At 41.8% G+C, this 23767-nt stretch overlaps 1 protein-coding gene across 2 annotated transcripts in view; it reads right to left on the bottom strand.

The window, feature by feature from the left end:
• The window catches only part of NSF (N-ethylmaleimide sensitive factor, vesicle fusing ATPase), a 159576-nt gene that overhangs the window by 96946 nt on the left and 38863 nt on the right, over positions 1-23767 (bottom strand). For both annotated transcript variants that reach the window (XM_030541276.1, XM_030541275.1), the window contains exons 5-8: positions 17363-17529; positions 15959-16066; positions 10040-10115; positions 4579-4734 (exon numbers count right to left, since the gene is read on the bottom strand). In XM_030541276.1, coding sequence (XP_030397136.1) covers positions 4579-4734; positions 10040-10115; positions 15959-16066; positions 17363-17529 — 507 coding nt within the window. The remainder of the gene's footprint in view (positions 1-4578; positions 4735-10039; positions 10116-15958; positions 16067-17362; positions 17530-23767) is intronic.

Raw genomic sequence — 23767 nt, forward strand, 5'->3', positions numbered from 1 at the left:
AGTGCCTCTCTCAAAATCCATACCACACTGTGGCAGAGTAACCACACATGAGCCATAGCAGAGAGAGCAATCAGGTCCAGGTCTGAAGGGCTCTTGCTGGGCTTTTGTTTACCTGTAGGCTGTTTGGTTCTGCTTGCAGCAACGAAAGGCTCCCTGGGGAAGCTCAGAGAACCAGCAGGAGGCTGAACTAGACAAGCATTTCCTAGAACCAGTGCTCTTGTCAGGCTCTTGCCTGGAAATTCATTCACAGATTCCAAGGCCAGAAGGAGCCATTACAATCATCCAACTCCTGCATAAGACAGGCTGCAGAACTGTCCTGAATTAATTCCCGTTGAATTACAGCATTTTCAGAAGCAGCAAAGAGTCCTGTGGCACCTTATAGACTAACAGACATATTGGGGCATGAGCTTCCGTGGATGAATACCCACTTCGACAGATGCATGTCATTTTTAGAGGCATTCTTCTTTTTTTCCTAGCATACTGACTTATTTAGGGTAGAATAAGTTTAAAGAGCTTCACAGGCATTCTGTTTCTGGATTATTTGTAAACTGCAGGAAATAAACACTTCTGCACAGAACTGTTGCAGCCTTTGGATGGCTAATTTACCCTGTTCTACACATCTCTGCAAATACAATGGATTGTTAAGTAAGAATCTAATATGAACACATATAGCATTTTGCACAGTGCCGTCCTGGTTCATGACTGAGGCTCCCAGGCGCTACCACAATACAAATAATGAAGCTACAAGCTAATGCAGAACCTTGCCAATCAGCAATTGTCCTACCGCCCAATATACTCTGAATTAGATTACTTCCTCCACTGTGCTCTTGCACTGAAAAGTCCCCCATTTACTCCAATAAATTCCATATCCCTTGGTCTATCCAGATCAGTATTGCATTTTGTTTTGGGAAGTGATCATGTGAGGTTGTTTAACTCATATTGTCAGGTGGTAACCAAAGCACTATTTTAGCACTGGTGTTCTTAATTCCAATCAAACCCATGGCAAATGTTTGTCTGTTAAGATTTCAGCTCACATACACCAGATAGTTCTGAAGTCAGTGCAGTGCCAGTGTGCTCTGCAGGTATGACTGACTAATATTGACTTATATGCTTCACTTCCAGAACATTCTTTGCATGTTATGGGAACCACACACAGTTACAGGAAATTTATATTCTATTTTATGCTGCACAGGGTCTAGATCGCATCTATATAGTTACAGGGCTGCGACTGGCATATTTATTGCATTTTGCATATAAGGCACAATCTGTGAGCACTTAGCAGAAAACAGGAAAGGGTAAGTTTTGCAGTCCAGACAGTGAGCAATTGTTTTCTTTTTTTCCCTAATATATTACATGCAGACCTGAACAGATGTCACACTGGCATTTGAGATCTGAAATATTGTTGAAGAGCAAGTTATGACTAATGCAGGAAAAAAAATGTCAGAAAGCATTTTTTCAAATTTCAGATAAGCTCTTTAGCCCTAGGGTTCGTCATAGATAGAAGGGGAGTTCCGCTGGGTGTCTTAACATCCACTTACCTGTGAAATGCCTCTTTGAATAGTCTGGATAAACTTGCGCTGGTAACTATATTTATTTATTTAAGGCCTGGTGATCCCTTTAGCTCACTGCCTTCCAATATACTATTGCTCTTTCAGAGACCTATCATTTTATTAATTTAAGTTCACTTAATATAAGAAGAAAAGGAAGGGTCTGAACACTACACATTATGTATACAGGTACCTCGGACTCTGGATTTAGCAGCCAGGTTTCTGACCTCTTCCAGATACACTGATGCCCATGAAAGGGTTACACTGGTAGAGCTAGCTGCTCCATGTAGTTGCTAAGTAACAATGTCTTGCTCTCAGGGTACTCTCAGCCAATGAGAATATTCTGGTAATATAATCCTATCTTGGTGTTCCACTGGTTAGTGTGCGGTCATTCAATATCCAGCTGGGAGAGGTACGTGGGTGGAGTTGTACTGGAACCAAGATTAAACTTTCCAGTTTACTTCTGAGGTTTCTGTTAAAACTCAGCTGAATTCATCATTCAAACGCGATGGGTTAAAGGGCTTTGCATCTCTGGTGTGAAGATGATGCATTGCAGTCATTTCAAAAAGTAAAAGTTTAAGGTGATTAGTGCCAGAGTCCATCATTTTTTCTCTGTTCCATTAAAAGCCTAAACTTTATTCAGTGAACAACTACATGTCTGAATCACAGTGGGAGCAAAGAGGTGAGTTATACTTAACCGATTAGGTTTCTTTGCTTTCCACTCTCTAGAAATCTGATCGTAGTAACATAAATGGAAGAGCTAAATATTAGTAGTACCAAGCGCCTTTGGCATCTCAGCAACCATCCCTGGACAGGGATTTCAAGCAATGGACATGCCACGAAAGAAACTGACTTCATCATCATCAGAAATCGCTCCACAGTGAAATCTCACAAAGTCTTCAGCTGTGCAGAAGCACCAGTAAACTCAGATCATAGACTAGTTGTCATTTAGTTCCAACTGCATCTCCTAACTCCTCACAAGCCAGATAGTACAGTGTCCAGCGACTTTCCAAGGGCTCTGCTGAAGCTGTGAAATACACATCATAGGCTATCAAAGATCACATACGTAACCTTAGTATCCCATTGGATGAGGTGGCCATCACCTGGAGTGGTATATGTAATGCTACATCACACACCACCACTTGAAACAATCAGCTGCTGCTTCAGACAGTAACATAAGAAACCTTGGCTTTCTGAAGAGACGGCTGAATATTAAGCAAAAAAGGCAGAAGCAGGGAGACGTCCAACAACGTAAAGGTTAACTGGCGTTTTTTGGGCCATGGCAAAACGTGACCATGAGATTTACATCAACATTCTGGTCAACAAAGCGGAGGACAGCCTAAAGCACAACAATCTGCATCTCGCCTATAGAGCTATCACACTCCTGGCTGGCAGCCATAAACAGTCTTCCAACATCCCCATGAAACCACACGGCTCTCCTTGCTCATCAACAGATGGAGTCCTGGACAGATGGAAAACAAATTTTGAAAGCATGCTGAATCACACCCCTGCTGATCACTGTCCAGGGCTACATGACCCAGGGACGAATGCTGATCTCTCAGTACGGAAGACCATCCAAAATTTACGGAATGGACATGCTGCTGGACCTGATGGTATTCCATTCCAGCTGCTCAAAGATGCATTGTAACCAGGGAGCATTGATTTCCATCAACTGTTTTTAAAAGTGTGAGCATCAGGCAGAGTTCCCACCGAATGGAAAGACATCAGTCTGCCTGTCCAAGGATCTGACACCAAGTGTGGCAGCTACAGGCTGATCTCATTGACATCAGTCCCTGGAAAGGTCTTTGCTCATGATGCGCATGGTAGGATGAAGCCACTCCTTAGGAGACTCTCATCCACAAAAATCAGGTTTTGCAGCTGGACAGTTGACAACAGGGTCTCCAGTTTCTGGCTAAGCTGCACAAGAATTTAACCGCTTGTTTCATCTGGCCTATACTGACATCTAAGTGGCTTCTGATCTGGTTCACAGGTCAGCACTTTGACTCATGCTGAAAGGAGCTGGCGTCCCAAATGTTTTGCTAAATCTAGTACATGATCTTCACATCAGTACCTGTGTGAGAATGAGTACTGGTTAATGGCTTTCACCGCGTTTCCACACAGGAATGTCCCAGTTTGACATCACAAGTTTCTGATTAGCTGTGAAAGCTGAGTGGTCAGGTCAGGTTTTCTATGACAGCAATTCAAGACAGATCATGCTTCTCACTGTGAAATTAGATTCAATGTTCTGTATAAATCTCATCAGTGTTGGAAATAAAAAAGAAACTGTACATGCAGCAACAGATGAACAGGACACTTCTTTAGGCCACAAAGAGATTTCTGTGTTTAAAATCCCATTGCTTTTAAGGAAAAAATCATGAAAAGTATACAAAGACTACATAGTTGACAAACAGGTATCAAAAACAGGCAGCTGCAGATCCAGGGTTTAAAAACTGTCTGGCAACATAACAAAGGGAACCAAAGTTAGTCATGGCATCACCAGCAACTACGGTTTCAAGAAATGGGCATTCTTCAGCACCAGGACTTGTTGAGCTCAAATAGGGGCCAGAGAACATAGTTTTTGTAGTGAAACCACTAACAGATTGCTAACAGGATATGATACAGAAGTCAAGATTGATAAAAAGGACAGATGACCCTATCTGATCTGAGCAGAAAACCCACTGCTCATAATCCAAGAAAACAGCATATGATTCCATCAGTATTAATCAGTTACATTCCCACATTGAGAATAAAGTAGATTTCAGAGATCCCAAAAGGAAAAAACAAATAGGACAAGATAGCCTCCAAGGTTAGATATCAATTGTTTTTAAGTGTGCACAGTCCCATCAAAAAATATAGTACCATGATTTGGGGGCAGTGGGAAGAGGACACCTTCCTTCTCCCCAGGGTTACCAGGCTTAAATAATTTCAGAGTCAAAGTATTATCACACAATTACTTCTTATCTGATCTGTTGAATCATAAATAGAACTGAATGCCTGTACCCCAGATGTATTTCTGCTGTGCTGTACTCACCCATCTGCTCCACAAGCTCTGGTGGAAAAACTCGAGAGGCAAACGCTCGGCGGAAGATGTCTGAAAATTCTCTGTCGAGACCTCCTATCCCCATCTTCTCAAAGTTCCAATCAGGGTTGATGATTGACTGGCGGTTCTCCTTGGTCTTAGATTTACCTGTAGAAAAGACATTGCCAGTTCAGGAATTAAGCACAGCCAAATTATAGCCACAGACTGATATACTGGAGAAAATGCAGGTTTTGAAGTCCATGTGCACCACGGGGACAAACTACACAGCACTTCCTACTCCCATTATGGGGCTGAGGAGACTGTGCATTTAATAGTTTAATTTAAATAGTTGCCTTCATTTTAGAGGACTGCTTTTATTAAGCTCTAAAAGCTATAATAAAAAATAGTAGTATAGCTGAGCTGCCAGCTGTCAAAACAATGTAATTTCATTTTAAGTTCATTCCATTCAATTTGTAATGGGCTTTGCAGCCACTGTATGGAACACCACACTCTTCTGAGACCTCTGCCTTGCAAATGTGTTTCTTGGCAATTTCACAGAGAACATCTAGAGGTAGCAATCCTAAGAGTTCAGAGACAGATCCTGCGAGGTACTGAGCACCCTCAAGTCACATGGATTTCAATGTGCGTCGAGAGGTCTCCGCACTTTCTTATAGACTTCCAGCACTTCACAGGATTGGGCCCTTTGCAGCATTCAGGGTATTTTTATTTTAGCTATTTTGAAGGTAGAGATAGGTCAGAGGCAACTGAAATCACAGAGAGCCAAGTGCAGAGACAATGAAGACACTGGAATACACTCTTTAAAATTAGGCCGACAAGACAGTAGCAAATATATTCTAGGAAATCATCCTGCAGTTGATGAGAGTCTTATTAGGCACCATCATTAACTTTTATGATCTACAAGCATACTGAGAATCAATACAACAATTCCTCTGATACCAAAAACGTCTAATACAGTATGTCTAATAACTGCAATACCCAGAAGCAAAAGATTAATGGTGAAAATTTGATCTCTTGGTTACTGTTTCCATAGGCTGACTGTATATTTTCTTATTACTTGTACCTATCAGGAAGATTGCAGACTCACTGAGACAAACTGCTCGCTCCTTTAGTTATCCTTAGCCTAGACTACCCCCTGCTGGCCACATGTGGTGTTCATTACGTAGCAGTAAGAAACTAACTCCCTCAAAGATACAGAGCCTGGATATAGGCTTGCAGTCTGGTTTCAAGATGAAGACATATGAAGTTCCCTAACACACCTCTGCTGAGGAATGGCAACATAACTGGAATTAAAAAACAAATGAAGTAAAGAACAACAGTACTTTAAAAAAGGCAGATCCCACTTCAAAAACTAGTGCTTAGCTGCCACTTGGGTCAGTTTTACCCAGCAGTAATAACTATTAATAACACTTTGAATAGCGAGTATCAGAGGCTCTCAGAGCACATTAAACTATTAAGACTTATAACGTACCAATTAAGGTGCTAATAATGAGGTGTCAATTTGACAGATAAGCAAACTGAGGCACAAAAAGATTGAGTGATTTGTTCACAGGCAAGGCTATGTTTTAGTCACAGGCAGTAAACAAAAATTCACGGCCCGTGACCGGTCCATGACTTTTACTACATACCCGACTAAAACTTGGGGTGGGGGAAGCTGCCCAAGGGAACCGCGGGTGCTGGGGGGGGGGGCAGCAGCACGTGGCCCAGGACTCCCACTGGTGCTGCGAGGGGCAGGCAGAGGCACACAGCTTGCGACCCCCGTTGGTGCTGCGGGGTGGGAACAGGGGAGAGACGTGGTAACCTGAGACTGCCCCCGCAGCAGCCAGTGCGACTGGCGCATAGGCTGCCTGACCTGCCCCTGAGCCAGTTGAACCGGCCGCTGCAGGAGTCAGAGGTCACGGAAAGTCAGGGAATCGGTGACTTCTGAGACCTCTGTGACATGCTTGCAGCTTTATTCATGGGCACTTGTAGGGACAGGGCCAAGGATCCCAATTTCTAGTCTTCTGCTCTGCTAGACCACACTTCACAAAGAAATGTGCTGTGATAGACATTGGAGGTCACTGATCAACTGTGATCCTAATAATTACGCTAGCAAAATATCACTGCTTGCCATGCTGCAGTAACTTGAAAAGTTTTTACATTTCCCCTTTAAGCTGTTCCTACGGAACTGTATTATGAATCAAGTGGATTTTATGTCATTCCTCCTACATTGCATATGTAATAACTGCCTGCTCAACTTTAACTCAGTCACCCTAAATGTATTCTTTATGAGATTGTCTTTAATTACATGGTCACGTACATTTTTCCCCTCCACAGGACCCCTGTGTTATTCAGTGCTCAGAGAATTATTCAAACTTCTGTAGTCTATGAGGTGGCTAAGTGGAATACATCTGCTTCATCTGTTGCAGAAGTTGGAATGTGTGCAGTGAATGAAGCAGGAGACTGCAAGAGAAAAGGATAGTCTCATGATTAAGGGAGTTGGGTGTCGCCCCAGAGAACTAGTTTCTATCTCCTGCCTCTATTAGAGTGCCTAGCACAAACTAAACTTTCCATAAGTGGCCAGTAATTTATTTTCTAGATGTCTCACACACACACCCCGACCCCTAATTCGAGACACGTAGGGCCTGGCTTCCAGAAGTGCAGAGCAGTCTGAGTTCCCATTTAAGCCAGAGAGACCTGTGCTTTGAAAATATAATGTACTGTAACAATTCTAACTGTTCTGAAAAATCAGGCTCTGAGTGTCAAACTGGGCACCCAAAATTAATGGGCACTTCAAAAGCTTGGCTTTAACTTCTGTGCATCAGTTCCCCATCTGTAAAATGAGCATATCAACACTACCTAATTCCATAGGAGTGCTGTGAAAATAACTTTATTACCCTTTATGCAGCTCAGTAATTAAGGCCTGAGGCCACACACTGATGAGAATAAAAGGAAATTTTGAATAGCTAAACATTCAGTGAATACTGTCTACCCTGTGCACTAAGTATCCTGTAGAGAGGAAGAAGCATGTGATATATAATGAAGGATTCCAAGAATGCACACACACAAGGGGGCCAAATTAAGGGCATATGCAGCCTTAATTCTTGCATTTCCTAACTTTTGAGTGTTTGACCTTGCAACATGAATGTTCTTTTAAACACAGATTTTTTTTCCTTTTGTAATTTAATATACATTCCAGGATCTCCTCTTTCATTTTCAGAGACACTTCTGTTTGTTTGAATTTTTAGCCCCAGCTAGTTAACACATCAGCTGATACATTAGAGAGAAATGCATTTATTTATTGACTCTTGGAAGTATAAGGCACCCTCACCATAGTATCGAGGCACCAACAGTCCATTGGCCAATGCAGCAAACACTGATTAGTGTGTGAATTCACATTTTCAAAAATATTAACTCCTATTAATTCAAATTTTGAATATTAATTAAAAAATATCAGAATTCATAGGTTTTTGTTTTCCTCAGTCACTAAGGTTAAAATTAGATGCTTCAGAACTTCAGCCAAACTAAGTGCACCTCCTTCATCCACATGACACAAAAATATATTTAATTCAGATGTTTTATACATTCCTAGTTCTTTACTTTTTTCCCATTCAGTAATTTAAGATTGTAAAAATGGCTGTTTTGAACTCGTTTACTTTCCTAAATGCTAGCAGAATTTCAGATTTTACATAGATTTTTTTCTGCCAATAAATTTCATACTTAAAATGCTCAACAATGCTTTAAAAGACAATTCATGAGCCTCATTAACATCTTTACTGTGTTTACAACTCAGTATAAAACTGACAGGCAAATATCCTGCACTATATTTGCAACTAACACCACCACTTTCAGGAGTCATGAAAGCTGAAATGCTTCAACCATACTCCTCTTAAGGTTTGCAATTTGAAGACAACGGGACTTTTGCTCCAAACTCAATAGGACTTGTGCTCCAAAGGCACTACAGCAGGGATCAGCAACTTTTGACACACGGTTCACCAGGGTAACCACCCTGGCAGGCCGGGCTGGTTTGTTTACCTGCCGCATCTGCACGTTCAGCCAATCGCAGCTCCCACTGGCCGCGGTTCACCGCTCCAAGCCAATGGGGGCTGCAGAAAGCAGTGGCCAGCATATCCTTCGTCCTGCACCGCTTCCTGCAGCCCTCATTGTCCTGGAGCGGCGAACCGCGGCCACTGGGAGCCGCAATCACCCGAACCTGCCGACGTAGCAGGTAAACAAACCTGCCCGGCCTGCCAGGGTGCTTACCCTGGCAAACCACGTGCCAAAGATTGCCAATCCCTGCACTACAGGATGGGATTTTCAAAAGCCATTAGGAACCTAATTTTCGGTTTTTGGTTTTGAAAATGTTGGCCTGTGTGTATAAACACAATAACTGTTAATGAATTCAGAGTCCAAATCATTCTTCACTGTTAATGCTTAAGCAATTTTGCTTTGAAGTCACATTTTATATCACTAAAAGACTTGTTAATAAAATACAATTTTAGCACCTTGTGCTAAAAACACTCATGCACATGCTTAACTTCTAGCACATCAGTATCCCCATTGAAGTCAGTGGGACTATTCACATGAGAAAAGCTACATACCTTCTTAAGTATTTTCAGATTCAGGGACCTTAATTTTCAATATTTTGGTTTTTATCTATAGCAGTTCTGTAAAGTTCATATAAGTTACTCTATTAGTCATGGCATATAAAAATAATAGCTTTTACAATTAAATTCATTATAAATTTTAATCTGAAGTTTCAATAGCACAGTTTTTTCAGATTAGCTTTTATAAACTCTCAACTAGATTTAAAGCAATGATTTTTTTTTAAGTGATTTAAGTCACTTTCATTAAAATTGCTCCCCTCTGGTTGTGAATAGAGAAAAGTTAATCGAAGATTATTTAAGGTTAAAATAAAAATAAAAAAATACTAGTTAGGCTTCTTAGCTTCAGTGTTTACATATCTGGGTTTCATTTTTCGAGTTGAATGCCAGCACCTGCTGCTGTTACAGCTGATAATTAGGCCTACAAGCGTAGTGTGGTTAGAAGGCTACCACAGCCGGGAAGTTAAATAATCTATTACCATTTAGAGTCCCAAAGACGGGGGAGTGATAGCTCAGTGGTTTGAGCAATGGCGTGCTAAACCCAGGGTTGTGAGTTCAATCCTTGAGGGGGGTCACTTAGGGATCTGGGGCAAAAATCAGTACTTGGTCCTGCTAGTGAAAGCAGGGGGCTGGACTCAATGACCTTTCAAGGTCCCTTCCAGTTCTAGGAGATAGGGATATCTTCAATTATTATTAAAGACCTTTGGCTTTCTTCTACTGTAGGTATTACAACTACCATGATATAAAGACTTGTATGACTACCCTGGAAAGTAATAGTCGCTTTCAATACTACACTGGATCAGTTGTTATTCTGTTCCCTTTACATTCCTGGGATCAGTTCAGAACAGCTTCTTGGATTTGGAAGAACTCACCAATCAGATTGAGAGAGGAGTTCTCAGCCTTTTCAAATGCAACTTGACTATTCCCAACAACCAGACCCACATCAATCTGTGCGGAAGGAAACAAAAATAATTAAACCTTAATATCAGACTCAACTTAAAATTGTTCTTCTCTGGATGCTCCCTAGCAAGTCTCTGAACAAAGGCAAGAGATTGTAGCAAACAAGCTCCATTGCAAAGGGATATGTTTGGAAGTAAATATTAGCTAAGTCATGTTAGAAGCATCTCTCATTCTTCCTTAACACTATTCTTAGTGACACCCTGTAGCAGTATCTTTTACACTCATAACATGCAAACAGAATAAAGTCTATATCAGTAACATATAAACTTGGTGCTTTAATTGGGCCAATTACACAAAACTGAAAACAATTATGAGCAAAATCATCTTGAAGGAAGAATTCAGTCAGAAAAATGTGAACAATAATTTGAGTCATTTAAGAACACCTTAATAGCTGCCCAAAAAACCACCATCCCACAATCGAGAAAGGAGGTTGTACTAGTTAAAAAATCAACCTGGTTTAGAGGGAAAGTGAATGTAGCTATAATTTTTAAAGAAAATTATATGTAACAAAAGGATAATAATAAATATAAAGCTGAAGTTAGGAATTGTAGAAAATAGATTAGGGAAGCAAAGGGATACAAGGAAAAATCTATATCCAGCAGAGTTAAGGACTATAAGGAGATTTTAAAATACTTTAGGAATAAAAAGAATCCTAACAATAGTACTGATTAGATGAGAACGGTAGAATTATCAATAATGCAGAACAGGTAGAGGTAATCAATAAATATTTCTGTTCTGTACTTGGGGGTGGGGGGGAAACAGATAAGAATGACCATAGTGGGTAAGACCAAGGGTCCATTTAGCCCAGTGTCCTGTCTTCCAACAGAACAGGACAATAATTGAGTGACCCATCCCCTGTCATCCAATCCCAGCTTCTGGTAGTCAGAGATTTAGGGACACTTGGAGCACGGGTTTGCATCTTTGATCATTCTGGCAAATAGACATTAATGGACCAATCCTCCATGAATGTATCTAATTCTTTTTTTTTTTAATCCACTTATACTTTTAGCCTTCACAACATCCCGTGGCAACGAATTCCACGGTGCTTTCTTTTGTTTGTTTTAAACCTGTCACCTATTAATTTCACTGGGTGACCTCGGATTCTTGTGTTATGTGAATGGATATGTAACACTTCCTTAATCACTTTCTCCATAACATTCATGATTTTATAGACCTTTATCATATCCCCCGCCCCCTTATTCTTTTCTTAATTGAACAGCTCCAGTCTTTTTAATCTCTCCTCACTTGAAAGCTGTTCCATACCCTTAATCATTTTTGTTGACTTTCTATGTACTTTTTCCAATTCTAATATATTTTTTGAGATGAGGTGACCAGAAGTACATGCAACATTCAAGGTGTGGGAGTATCATGGATTTATATAGTGGCATTGTGATATTTTCTGTGTTATTAGAGATCTCTTTCCTAATAGTTCCTAACATTGTTAGCAGTTTTGGCTTCTGCTGCAGATTCAGCAGATGCTTACGAAGAACTATCCATGATGACTCCAAGATGTTGGTAATAGCTGATTTAGAACCAATCATTCTGTACGTATAGTTGGGATTATGTTTTCCAATGTGCACTACTTTATACTTATTAACATTTAATTTTATCAGCCATTTTGTTGCAGAGTCACCAAGTTTAGCGAAATCCCTTTGTAATTCTTCACAGTCAACTCTGGACTTAACTATCTTGAATAATTTAATATCATCTCAAACTCTGCCACCTCACTGTCTACTCCTTTTTCCAGATCATTTACGAATATGTTGAATAGCATAATTCTCAGTACAGAATCTTGAGGGACCCCACTACTCACCTCTTTCCATTGTGATATAGTCTCATCATATAGTAATAGCACTCTTTCCGTTCCACTAATACCTCTGGAGGATGTTAAACAGAAGCTACTAAACTTATAACATTTTTAAAGTCAGCAGGTCCAGATAACTTGTATATGGAGGTTACTGACCTATAGCTCGCAGGTTCTTCGAGATATGTAGTCTCTATCTGTACACTACACGTGGGTATGCATGCACTCCATGAGCTTGAGACCAGAGATTTGTAGCAAGCAGCGTTTTTTGATCCACACCTGCATTTATTCTCACCATGTTCTAACCCAAAGGCACAAACAGCGGAACCTCTCCTGTTTCTCCTCTTGCGGAAAATCAGACAAGGTCTGCATCAGAGAGGAAGGAGGGCGGAGAATGGCATACAGATAAGGATCACACACCTCAAAGAAATTCCAGTTACAGGTGAGTAACCTCCATTTCTTCACGTGCTGGTCCCGAGGTATATTCCAACATGGGAGATTAGAAACCAGCACTCAGAGAGGAGGAGGGTACAAGAATGCAGTTGGTATAAATGACTGTAACACCACCATCCCAACTGTTGCATTTGCAGATTAGGCCTGGATCATACGTAATGTTTTGTGAAGGTGTAGATGGAATTCCAGGTAGTTGCTTTAGCAATATCTAAAATAGGTGCATCTTAAAGTGACGCTGCTGAAGCTGCCTGTGTTCTAGTGGACTGGGGAAGGGATTTAGCTTTTCTGGGGAAGAGAGATGACCCAACTGGTAGCAAAGGAGGACACATCCAGAAATTCACTTAGAGAGCCTTTGAGCAGATAATGCTTGTCACTGATCCATCCCCTGTTACTCATTCCCAGCTTCTGGCAAACAGAGGCTGGGGACACCATCCCTGCCTATCCTAGCTAATAGCCATTGATGGACCTATCCTCCATGAATTTACCTAGTTTTTTTTTTTAAAACCCTGTTATAGTCTTGGCCTTCACAACAAGAAGAGAGGACGCACACTAGCCTTTGTAACTGAGCTGAGACTGGGGGAATGGGAATTGGTGGGGTGGGGGTCTGGGTGTAGCTGGTAGGGGCTCAGTGGAGTGGGGGTCCAGGTGAAGCAGGGTTCCTTGGAGAGGTGCAGGGGAGTGTTTGAGTGCGGGAGGCAGTCTGGGTGCACAGGTGGGAATCCAGATGCATGGGGGACACACTCGGAAGGGGTCTGGATGCAGGAGGGGTGGGGCTCAGTGGGGAAATCTGGGGGCAAGGTGACTCTGGATGCAAGAGGTGAAGCTTGGCAGGGTGAGGATCTGTGTATGGGGATATGTGGCACTCTGTACCTCAAAGCAGCACACTGGAAGCCCCATATTCATCATTGTCATTTAATTATATGTTTTGTACAGAGTATCAGAGGGTAGCCGTGTTAGTCTGGATCTGTAAAAGCAGCAAAGAATCCTGTGGCACCTTATAGACTAACAGACGTTTTAGAGCATGAGCTTTCGTGGGTGAATACCCACTTCCTCAGATGCATGTAATGGAAATATCCAGGGGCAGGTATATATATGTGTGCTAGCAAGCAAGCTAGAGATAACGAGGTCAGTTCAATCAGGGGGGATGAGGCCCTGTTCTAGCAGTTGAGGTGTGAAAACCAAGAGAGGAGAAACTGGTTCTGTAATTGGCAAGCCATTCACAGTCTTTGTTCAATCCTGAGCTGATGGTGTCAAATTTGCAGATGAACTGAAGCTCAGCAGTTTCTCTTTGAAGTCTGGTCCTGAAGTTTTTTTGCTGCAGGATGGCCACCTTAAGGTCTGCTATAGTGTGGCCAGGGAGGTTGAAGTGCTCTCCTACAGGTTTTTGTATATTGCCATTCCTAATGTCTGATTTGTGTCCATTTATCCTTTTCCGTAGAGACACAAATCAGACATTAGGAATGGCAATATACAAAAACCTGTAGGAGAGCACTTCAACCTCCCTGGCCACACTATAGCAGACCTTAAGGTGGCCATCCTGCAGCAAAAAAACTTCAGGACCAGACTTCAAAGAGAAACTGCTGAGCTTCAGTTCATCTGCAAATTTGACACCATCAGCTCAGGATTGAACAAAGACTGTGAATGGCTTGCCAATTACAGAACCAGTTTCTCCTCTCTTGGTTTTCACACCTCAACTGCTAGAACAGGGCCTCATCCCCCCTGATTGAACTGACCTCGTTATCTCTAGCTTGCTTGCTAGCACACATATATACCTGCCCCTGGATATTTCCATTACATGCATCTGAGGAAGTGGGTATTCACCCACGAAAGCTCATGCTCTAAAACGTCTGTTAGTCTATAAGGTGCCACAGGATTCTTTGCTGTTTTGTACAGAGTACGCCTTGTGAGGTATCATTTTAAAAGTCGATCCGTTGAACATTAATATCCTGATGGATTGTATCATTGCATGTGAAGTTACAAAGTTTTGCTCTGTGTATGTGTGTGTGACTAAAATATGTTGTGAGGTTGGGAACACCCACAACCAGCCTTTCAGGCACAACAGTGGAATAGCCAGATGCACTGATGGTCCACTGAAGGGAATCCACTCTCCCAACGATCATCTCAGAAAGAGCATGTATACAATGGAGACTGCTTAACTCACGTTGCAAAAGATCTTTCCAGCAAGCTAGAAAAAACTATGAAGAAGGGAAGTGACATCATGACTTGGCCTCATTCTCCTCCCCCCCCACATCTCAACACCTGGAAACACATCTGGAGGACAAAGACTTTGAACCAGGGGAGGGTGGTACCAGGCTGGACGGCAGTTTCAGTTTGTGTATTGAAGATCTGTGACCTGTATGTATCATCTATTCAGGTGAGACACTGCTAGACTCAAATCCTGTTTAGTTTACAGTACTCAGATTGAAAATTTACTTTTATTTCTTCGGTAACCAACTCTGATCTCCACGCTTACTATTTATTATCACTTAAAATCTATCTTTCTGTAGTTAATAAATCTGTTTTATATTTTACCTAAAACAGTGTGTTTTTGTGGAAGTTCTTGGGAAATCTCAGCTCAGTTACAAAGGCTAGTGTGTGTCCTCTCCACATCGAAGGAGGGGCGGACTGGGTGATAAACTTACACTGGCCAGGCTTCTGACCAGGGCAAGCCGGCACAGCTCTGGGGTGCAAAGCTGCGTAGCTAAGGGGAATTGGCTGGAGACTCTCTATTGTTGCTTCATGAGTGGCTGAGAGAAGCATTCATATAAATCAGTTGGGTGTGTCCCTGCCTATGGATGTCTGTGTATGTGCAGTACCTGCCAGAGGTTTGTAGCTTGCAAACAGCATCATAGTGTGAAAGGGAGCCCAGTCTGGTGGGAGAGAGGATTCAGCGGTACCACAATCCAGGTTGCACCCCGGGAACCCTGTCATGGGGGTATGGATGCACGGGGGTTGGGTGGATGCGGGAGCAGCTGTCCCTACAGTGATCCCCCTGTGGCTGAGGAGCAATGGGGGCAGGAAGTGGGGAGGAGAGGTGCATAGTCGAGGAGGTTTCTGGGGGTGGGTCTGACCCAGCCCCAGCTGCTCCCTGCAGGGGAAAAGCAAGTCCCACCCTCCCCTGCCCCAGCCCAACCAAGACTAGCAGCTGAGTCTGGTGCAGAGTAGAAGCCACTGGCCAGGGCATCCCCAGCTCCCCACCCCCAATGCAGTCATTTGCCTCTCCGCCAGCTCCTCCTGGCACCTGAAATGATGCACCCGTGCTGCTGGGGAGGGGCATGTGATAGCTCTTGCAGTTTTCCTTCGCTTCCCCATCAGAAGTAATTTATTAATTTTTCACTGCACGCGCAGCGGCACGAAATTCCACCAGGAGTAACATATGGATGAGAATTCCAAGAAGAATGATTGTTTCTTTTTTTCCCTCTCCTGGTACCACTACAAATAGGAGTTAAGTTGTTTGGGAACATTGATTGTGCATTTCCATTCCGAGCATGTCAGTAAAATTGATGAGCATGAGAACAGAATAAGACCCATGTCCTTTGGGCTTCGTTTCTAGCATGGATTCCATCTGCCCTACCTTTTGTTTCTTGCTTGTGCCAGGCTCCCCTTTGAGAATGCTCGGATCCATGCCTTCAATATCCTTCACCAACAGGCCAAAAAGTTTATCGTTGAAACTGAACACAAGCTGTGGAAGGAGGTAAAGAAGAAAACCATTAATTTAACAAGGAGTCCTGTGGCACCTTATAGACTAACAGACATTTAGGAGCATGAGCTTTCATGGGTGAATGCATCCAGGGATGCATCCGACGAAGTGGGTATTCACCCACGAAAGCTCATGCTACAATATGTCTGTTAGTCTATAAGGTGCCACAGGACTCTTTGCTGCTTTTACAGATCCAGACTAACACGGTTACCCCTCTGATATTTGACATTAATTTAACTTGTTCAAAAGATGCTAGAACTTCAGTGGGAGTAGGGTAGGAGGGACAGGAACAGGATTTGAGGGGAGGACAAAATCTTAAGCAAATAGTTGACTGAAAAAGAATTACTCTGCTCCTAGACTACAACTAGTCAAGAGAATTAAAACCGTACTCTACAACACAAAACAACATTTCACCTTTTGCAATTAAATTCTTCAAAGATGGACAAATTTAAAACTGGCCAACAGTTACGTGTCTAATAAAACATCACAGGCAACGGTTTGGGGGAAACTGCAGAAAACCACTGACCTATATTTTGTGGAACAGATAGTTTAGAATATCTTTATCTGCAGATTAGTTTATTACAGAAGTTCTCTGAGACTGTGACCCACTGTCCTCTCTTCGGCATGGAGTTGAGCACAGTGATAGTACTTAGCAAACAATAAGGATTCGTAAAAGTCATTATCTCCTCAAGGATGTAACAGACCCGTGATCAAACACTTATAACAGATAACATTTAAACCATCTTAAAATAATAAATGTTTGCAACTCTATGGAATCTTACACCCGAGGATCTCAAAGTGCTTTAAAAGCAATAGATTAAGTCTAAACCACCTTTCAAGACCTGCAAATGTTCCTATTTTACATCTGGGAAACTGAGGAACAAAGCAATTAAGTGACTTGCCCAGATTCATACAAGAATTACATCCAGTTACATCAAGTCTGAATTTGACCAAAAATCTGTGGCCAAGTTGGCATCAGAACCCAGATCTCATAAGGCTTTGATTTTCTTCATGGGGAGGGCTATGGAAAAGTCAGGTTTTGTACCACTTTACTCACGTTGTCCCTATAGACAATGAAGCACTTATTGTTATATACAGTCTCTGACAGTGCAACACGCTCTCTTCTCAAAGTGATGGGAATGCTCAGCAATACAAACAGTTTGGTTAAACATTTCTTAATATTTCATAATACAGAACCTACCAACAGTATAATACTTGTCCCCTCAAGCACTGGAGTTGGATGGAAGTGATGGAAACTACAGCAATGAATTCACACACCTGTTGTCCTACTGAGAAAGCCAGGCTGTTGAACTGCTGAATGAATTCAGCTGCCATCTTGTCTGTGTCATACGGGTTGGCATCAATGCTCTTCTTCTGCAAAAAGTCTATCTCAATTGTCATAGTGCCGATGCATTGCTTGGTCTTGTCGAAAGTGTATGGGGAGACTGGAAAAAAACCCACATATTTCAGCATGTTGAAATCCCAGTATAACCTTGACAATGCACCTAACATGCTGTAGGCTGGACTGTAGACTCTCCCAGTTATATACAGGAATACCACTACTATAGCCTAGCAAGCGTGATTCATAGAAAACATTTCACCCAACACTTGAAAAATCCCAGTTACAGTATATGAATTTATTTCTATTATAATAATCATCTGATTCTTTGCAAAAATTCAGTCTTCTTGTTCAGATAAAAGTTCTTCATTGATCTGATGCTAGAAGATAAGAGAAAACAAACAAAGTAAACAGATCTTTACATTGAAAAGTACTACAGTATGTTTAGAATTTGGAATCAGAATCCCCAGAATCCCTACTGTATGTGATCAAGTATCCCATTTTACAACTTCATCAAGGTTAAAATGCACAGTTTAATGCTGAAGAATCATTTGTGATTGCATGATAGGTTTACATTATAAATCTCATGTGCTTCCAGAAAGGTATTTAAATACTCTCAAACAAATCACTGGAAATGCTTACAACACAAGAGAGACACCTGTGTAAAAGATCCGCATTAAATCTACAAAAGCCATCTAAACCACTGGGCTAACATGGTAGTACAACTGGCTAACACTTCGTACTTAGATAATGCCTTTAAACCACAGTGTTTGAAGGAGGGCATTACGTACAGTCATTCTGATTTTACAGTCTGCATAACTGCCAACCATGTGCTCAGTCCACAAGGGCCACAGTTGCCTCCCTGTCTCCAATGGGAGGAATCGGTTTGAGACTGGGGCTCACTGAACCTAAAAGAACATGCATCCTTCCTCCCCCACTTCTCCAAACACCACCTTGAAATAACAGAGCTGGCAGTTGTGCTTGAGGTATTATCAAGAAACCCTTCCCACACACAAACACAGGAACACCCTGCAAACTGCGGGGAATCCAAGTTACCTACATTAAAGCAATACAAATAGGGTGACCAGATGTCCCAATTTTATAGGGACAGTCCTGATATTTGGGGCTTTTTCTTATATAGGCTCCTATTACCCTCCACCCTTTGTCCCGATTTTTCACACTTGCTGTCTGGTCACCCTAGGTACAAAGAAGTGAAATGGCCTTGCCTAGATAACAACTAGTGGTTCCAGGAAATCTACCTATTCCATACCCGATTCTCAGTACTAATCCTGCAGTTCTGATCGTGCCCTACAAACACTTTTATTAAAGAATTCTTCTGGGCTCCTCCTCCTCAAACATCTCTCAGCTCTGCCCTCCCGCCGGCTGAAAAGACATAGCTCCTCCATAGCAGGAGCAGCATGCAACAAGCAACCACATCAACCCAGCACAGGTCCTTTCAATAACCAGGTGACATCTCTCCCCACGAGATTCCAGTGCTGTCTCTGCTCTCCACCTATCTACCTCTCTGCCAACAGCTGCCTATTAATGCCTTACCTCACTTCCTTACTCCCACACATCCCAAACACTCTCTAGCTCCCTACTGCTAGTCCTCCTCTTGCTACACAGGAACCCATTTTTGTCCCAACTTTCCAACATCCTCCTCTTCCTGAATTTATCCCAAGAGCCAGAATGTAGAGGGTAAGGCACAGAACACTCTTGTTTTGCTGATTTTTAGATCACATAAACTAGTGATTTTGTTTTGTATGTAATGTAAATAAGCAATTCTGACCTGTCCCAGCCCCTGAGGGCTGTCATCTAAGTTTTTATATCATATTCACAACACTGACCCAGTCTGAGTTTTGTTTTTAAGGACTGCGTGCAGGCCAACATTCAAATGGAGAAAGCTTTAAGATCTAAAGCATAAGTTGCTTATATTATCTGGGGGGAAGGTATAGCAGGATCAGTTACACAGAGCAAAATTCTCTTTCTGTGAAGAGATTCATCTGACTTTAAAAATTATCTAGTGTACCTTTCCTAATGAAATCCCATGGAATGCTGTGCAATAACAAATAAATATTCTGACAGTCCTTCCACAAAGACAGTCATGGGGGGTGGGAGGGAGAAGGAATAGCTCAGCGGTTAGAGCATTGGCCTGATAAACCCAGGTTATGAGTTCAATCCTTGAGGGGGGCCATTTGGGATAAAAATCTGTCTGGGGATTGGTCCTGCTTTGAGCAGGGGTTGGACTACATGACCTCCTGAGGTCCCTTCCAACTCTGATATTCTCTGACTCTACAAAATACACTCCTGCAAAAACCCAATGATCCAGCAGTACAAACTGGTTGCTTCAGAAGCCATTTTCTTCCTTCTAATAGCTATGCAATCCCACAGATTTTCATTTGAGCTCCTGGATATGTTTTCTGCTATGTAGTCACACCTCTGTTTGTCTTTATGAAACAGGGGAGCATATTAAACTGCTGTAGAACTGTAAAGAACCCTTTTACAAAAAGCACCCATACTGTAAAGAATTGACTTTTAGTCCAAACTCCTTCAAGTATATAATTTAGGTATAAAAACAGAAAACTGAATACATTCGCCACTGCTAAACCACCATGGTCAGAGACGTTACTGACCAGCAGATGATTCTGTTACTACCAGTTTAACTTTTCAATGGAAACAAATTCAATCGCAAGTGTTATTTTCTTTAAATACCCAACATATGTACCCTCCAGAATTTTATTTCAGGCAGCTAAGCCATTGCAAACAAGTAAGTTTAATGCTCAGCTAATCACAGTACACAACATTCTAATGGGCACGGGAATCTGAGACAAGGCAAAGCTACCATCCTCCCTTGAAAGACATGAGTGGAGGTCCACTCATGACCACTGAACTGTGAGTGGCAAAGAAATTGCTACATGGTGCTTCACATCTCTCTAGGCCACTAAACTGTACAAAACCAGATGTTGAGACAGATCTTTTTTTTTAAGCAAAGCTAGTCTAATCAGGTTTTCGTACCTGATCTTTCGCACCTACAAAACCAGACAATACCCACGCCTTCTATAGACATGAAATAAACATCTTAACTTACATATGAGAGCCTCTAAATTTTGAATAGCTGGCGACATGGTCAATTGGAGAGTTAGTCTACAACAGGCAATGACCTCTAATGGTCCTGTGCTTTGGTCAAAGGAATGATTGAAATTGATCACCGCTACAATGTGTGTGTGACTCCTATGTACAGTATCTGTGTTCCTTTGAGTTTTGTTTTTAAAATGGGTTAACGTCCACAAAGGAGATTTTAAAAGGGAAAAATAAAATTAGAGTGTGTTCAGGGTAGCACTATTAAAAATATTAGAAAACATGCTGCTGACTAGTGATAAACTAAATAGATTCAGCTCCTTAAGTCTAACAAAGAGAAGGTTATGGGGTGATTTGATGAGTCTGTAAGTACCCATCTACATGGCAACCAAATATTTGATAATTGGTTCTTCAGTCTATCAGACAAAGGTTTAACAAGGTCCAATGGCTTGAAGTTGAAGCTACACAAATTCAGACTGGATATAATTTTTAACAGCAAGGCTAATTAACCATTGGAACAGTTTATCAAAAAGCAGGGTGGATTTTCCATCACTGACAATTAAGTCAAGACTGGATCTAAAAGATCTGCTCCAGTTCAAACAGGAATTATTTCGGGGAAGTGCTATGGCCTCTGTTACATAGAAGGTCAGACTAGATGATCACAGTGGACTCTTCTGGCCTTGGAATCGATGGAAATTATTATATTTTTAGAATTTTTAAATTAAAAACAAAACCATCTGTTCTATTTAGGCTCTTATATCCAGTCCATTCACATGGAATCTGATCCCATAGAAGTCAGCTATCATAAACACATAATCTAGTGCTTGTAATAACAGTTAAAAAAATTTTAACATTAGTGTTGGATTTCTTTTAATTCAATTACCAATATGGTTTTGCCTCAATTCAAAACACTGTTCTGTAATGTTTAACTTTATGCCAGGGCATACAAACTAGAAAGCAAATCTGATCAGTCTTCTGGCTATGTTGATCAGGTTAAAGGCAAAAAATAAACATAACTATGAAATGTTTGTTAAAATTCTCGTTTAATAATTTCAGCTGTCACAAGGCACTTAAAAGGGTTTTCAAACCACACAATACCCTTTTAAACTCAAGAAACAAAGATGCTACCTTATGACAGCTAAGCCGACTCTTGCAACTACAAGATGTAGTTGCAGAATAATTAAGCAGAGGCAGGGTCTTCCATATCAAAGGCTGAACAAACAGGTAATACAGCCATCACAAGTTTGGAGAACAATAGTAATTTTGGAGAGAAATAACAGGATAGTAAAAAAATCACATTTTTCCTCTTATGGAGTCGCCAATTTTTTAAAATCTCAAGTTTTCAGAGACAGGTAAAATCTGCGACACTATAAAACTTGTATTTTATGTGAGCAATCACCCTCTGCAGGAAATATTAGCCTTGGAGGATGGCAACTGTTGACTAGGGAATCACCTAATTAATAACCTACCACAACTCTGTGCAATATTTCCTATTACAAGTTAAAAGAAAATGGGGAGAAAAGGGGAGTTACACCAAAACAAGCATTTTTAAGCACTTGAGGTGTCATATTTCAAGTATGTAAAAGGTTGCTACAAGGAGGAGGGAGAAGAATTGTTGTTCTTAACCTCTGAGGATAGGACAAGAAACAATGGGCTTAAATTGCAGCAAGGGAGGTTTAAGTTGGACATTAGGAAAAACTTCCTAACTGTTAGGGTGATTAAGCATCGGAATAAACAGCCTAGGGAGATTGTGGAATCTCCATCATTGGGGATTTTTAAGAGCGAGTTAGACAAACACCTGTCAGGGATGGTCTAGATAATCCTTAATCCTGCTTTGAGTGCAGGGGACTGGACTAGAGACCTCTCGAGGTCCCTTCCAGTTCTATGATTCTATGATACTGTGTCAAGCAGCCAAAAAACAATCTTACAGGAAAATACAACCACATAGGAAGCTATAGCTTGGGAAGATAGGTTTGTCCATGGGATTCAGCAGGATGAGGTTACTTACCTGTAACTGGAAGTTTTTCGAGATGTGTGGTCCCTATCTGTATTCTAATAGGGGCTTACGCATGGACGCCAGGAGTCTAGAGCCAGAGAATTTGAAAGTAATAGTGTCTGTTGGTCTGTGCATGCACCCTTGCTTTGCCACAGGTTTTGTCTGAGGCAATAAAGGGTGGGGCAGACTGACCACGCCTTCAGTTCCTTCACCACCACAAATCAAACAAATCCACAGAAGAAGGGAAGGAGGGGGGCAAGTAGAATACAGATAGGGACCACACATCCCAAAAAACCTTCAGTTACAAGTAAGTAACCTCTTCTTCTCTGCGTGGTCCCTGTTGCATTTCACTGAGGGTGATTAGCAAGCAGTACTAATTTGGAGGAGGGTGCAAGGATGAGGATGGAACAGTGGAACGGAGGACAGCGCCCCAAATGAGGCATCTGTCGCAAAGTCGTGCACACCAAGGACTAATGTGCAGCAAAGGAATGTACCAAACTCCATGCAGTTGCTCTGTACATGTTAGGAAGCGGAACATCGTGAAGGGCAGTTGCAATCAATGCTTGCTCCTTTGTACAATGGACTCTCAATCCCAAGGGGTAGAGGCAGTCCCAATAACAATAGAAAAGCACAATGCATCCCGAATCCACTTAAAAATCTTCTGTGTGGAGATAGCCTGCCCCTTAATCCTTTCAGCTATAGCAATAACCAGTCTAGGGACTTCTCGAAAGGTCTCATCCTCTGCAGATAGAAGGCTAAGGTTCTGTGGACGTCAAGGGAGTGAAGATACCACTCTTCCACAGAGGGGTGCGGCTTTGGGAAGAACGCAGATAAGTGTGTTTGTTGGTTAAGACGAAAGCAAGATACCTTTAGGAGAATCTTGGGGTGCAGGGACAGGGAAACTTTGTCCTTATGGAATATGGTGAAAGAAGGGTCCATCATCACGGCCCCTCTATCATGGCCCCCAGTTCACCTACCTCCTTAAAGAACTAATAGCTACCAGGAAGGCGACCTTCACAGAATTGGAGTTTTGGAAGGGACCTCGAGAAGTCTGCTAGTCCAGTCCCCTGCACTCAAAGCAGGACTAAGTATTATCTAGACCATCTCTGACAGGTGTTTGTTTAACCTGTGCTTAAAAATCTCTGATGATGGAGATTCCATCACCTCTCTAGGCAATTTATTCCAGTGCTTAACCACCCTGACAATTAGGAAGTTTTTCCTAATGTCCAACCTAAAATGCTCTTGCTGCAATTTAAGCCCATTGTTTCTT

The sequence above is a fragment of the Gopherus evgoodei genome, chromosome 23 (assembly GCF_007399415.2).
Source record: "Gopherus evgoodei ecotype Sinaloan lineage chromosome 23, rGopEvg1_v1.p, whole genome shotgun sequence".
Lineage (NCBI taxonomy): Eukaryota > Metazoa > Chordata > Testudines > Testudinidae > Gopherus > Gopherus evgoodei.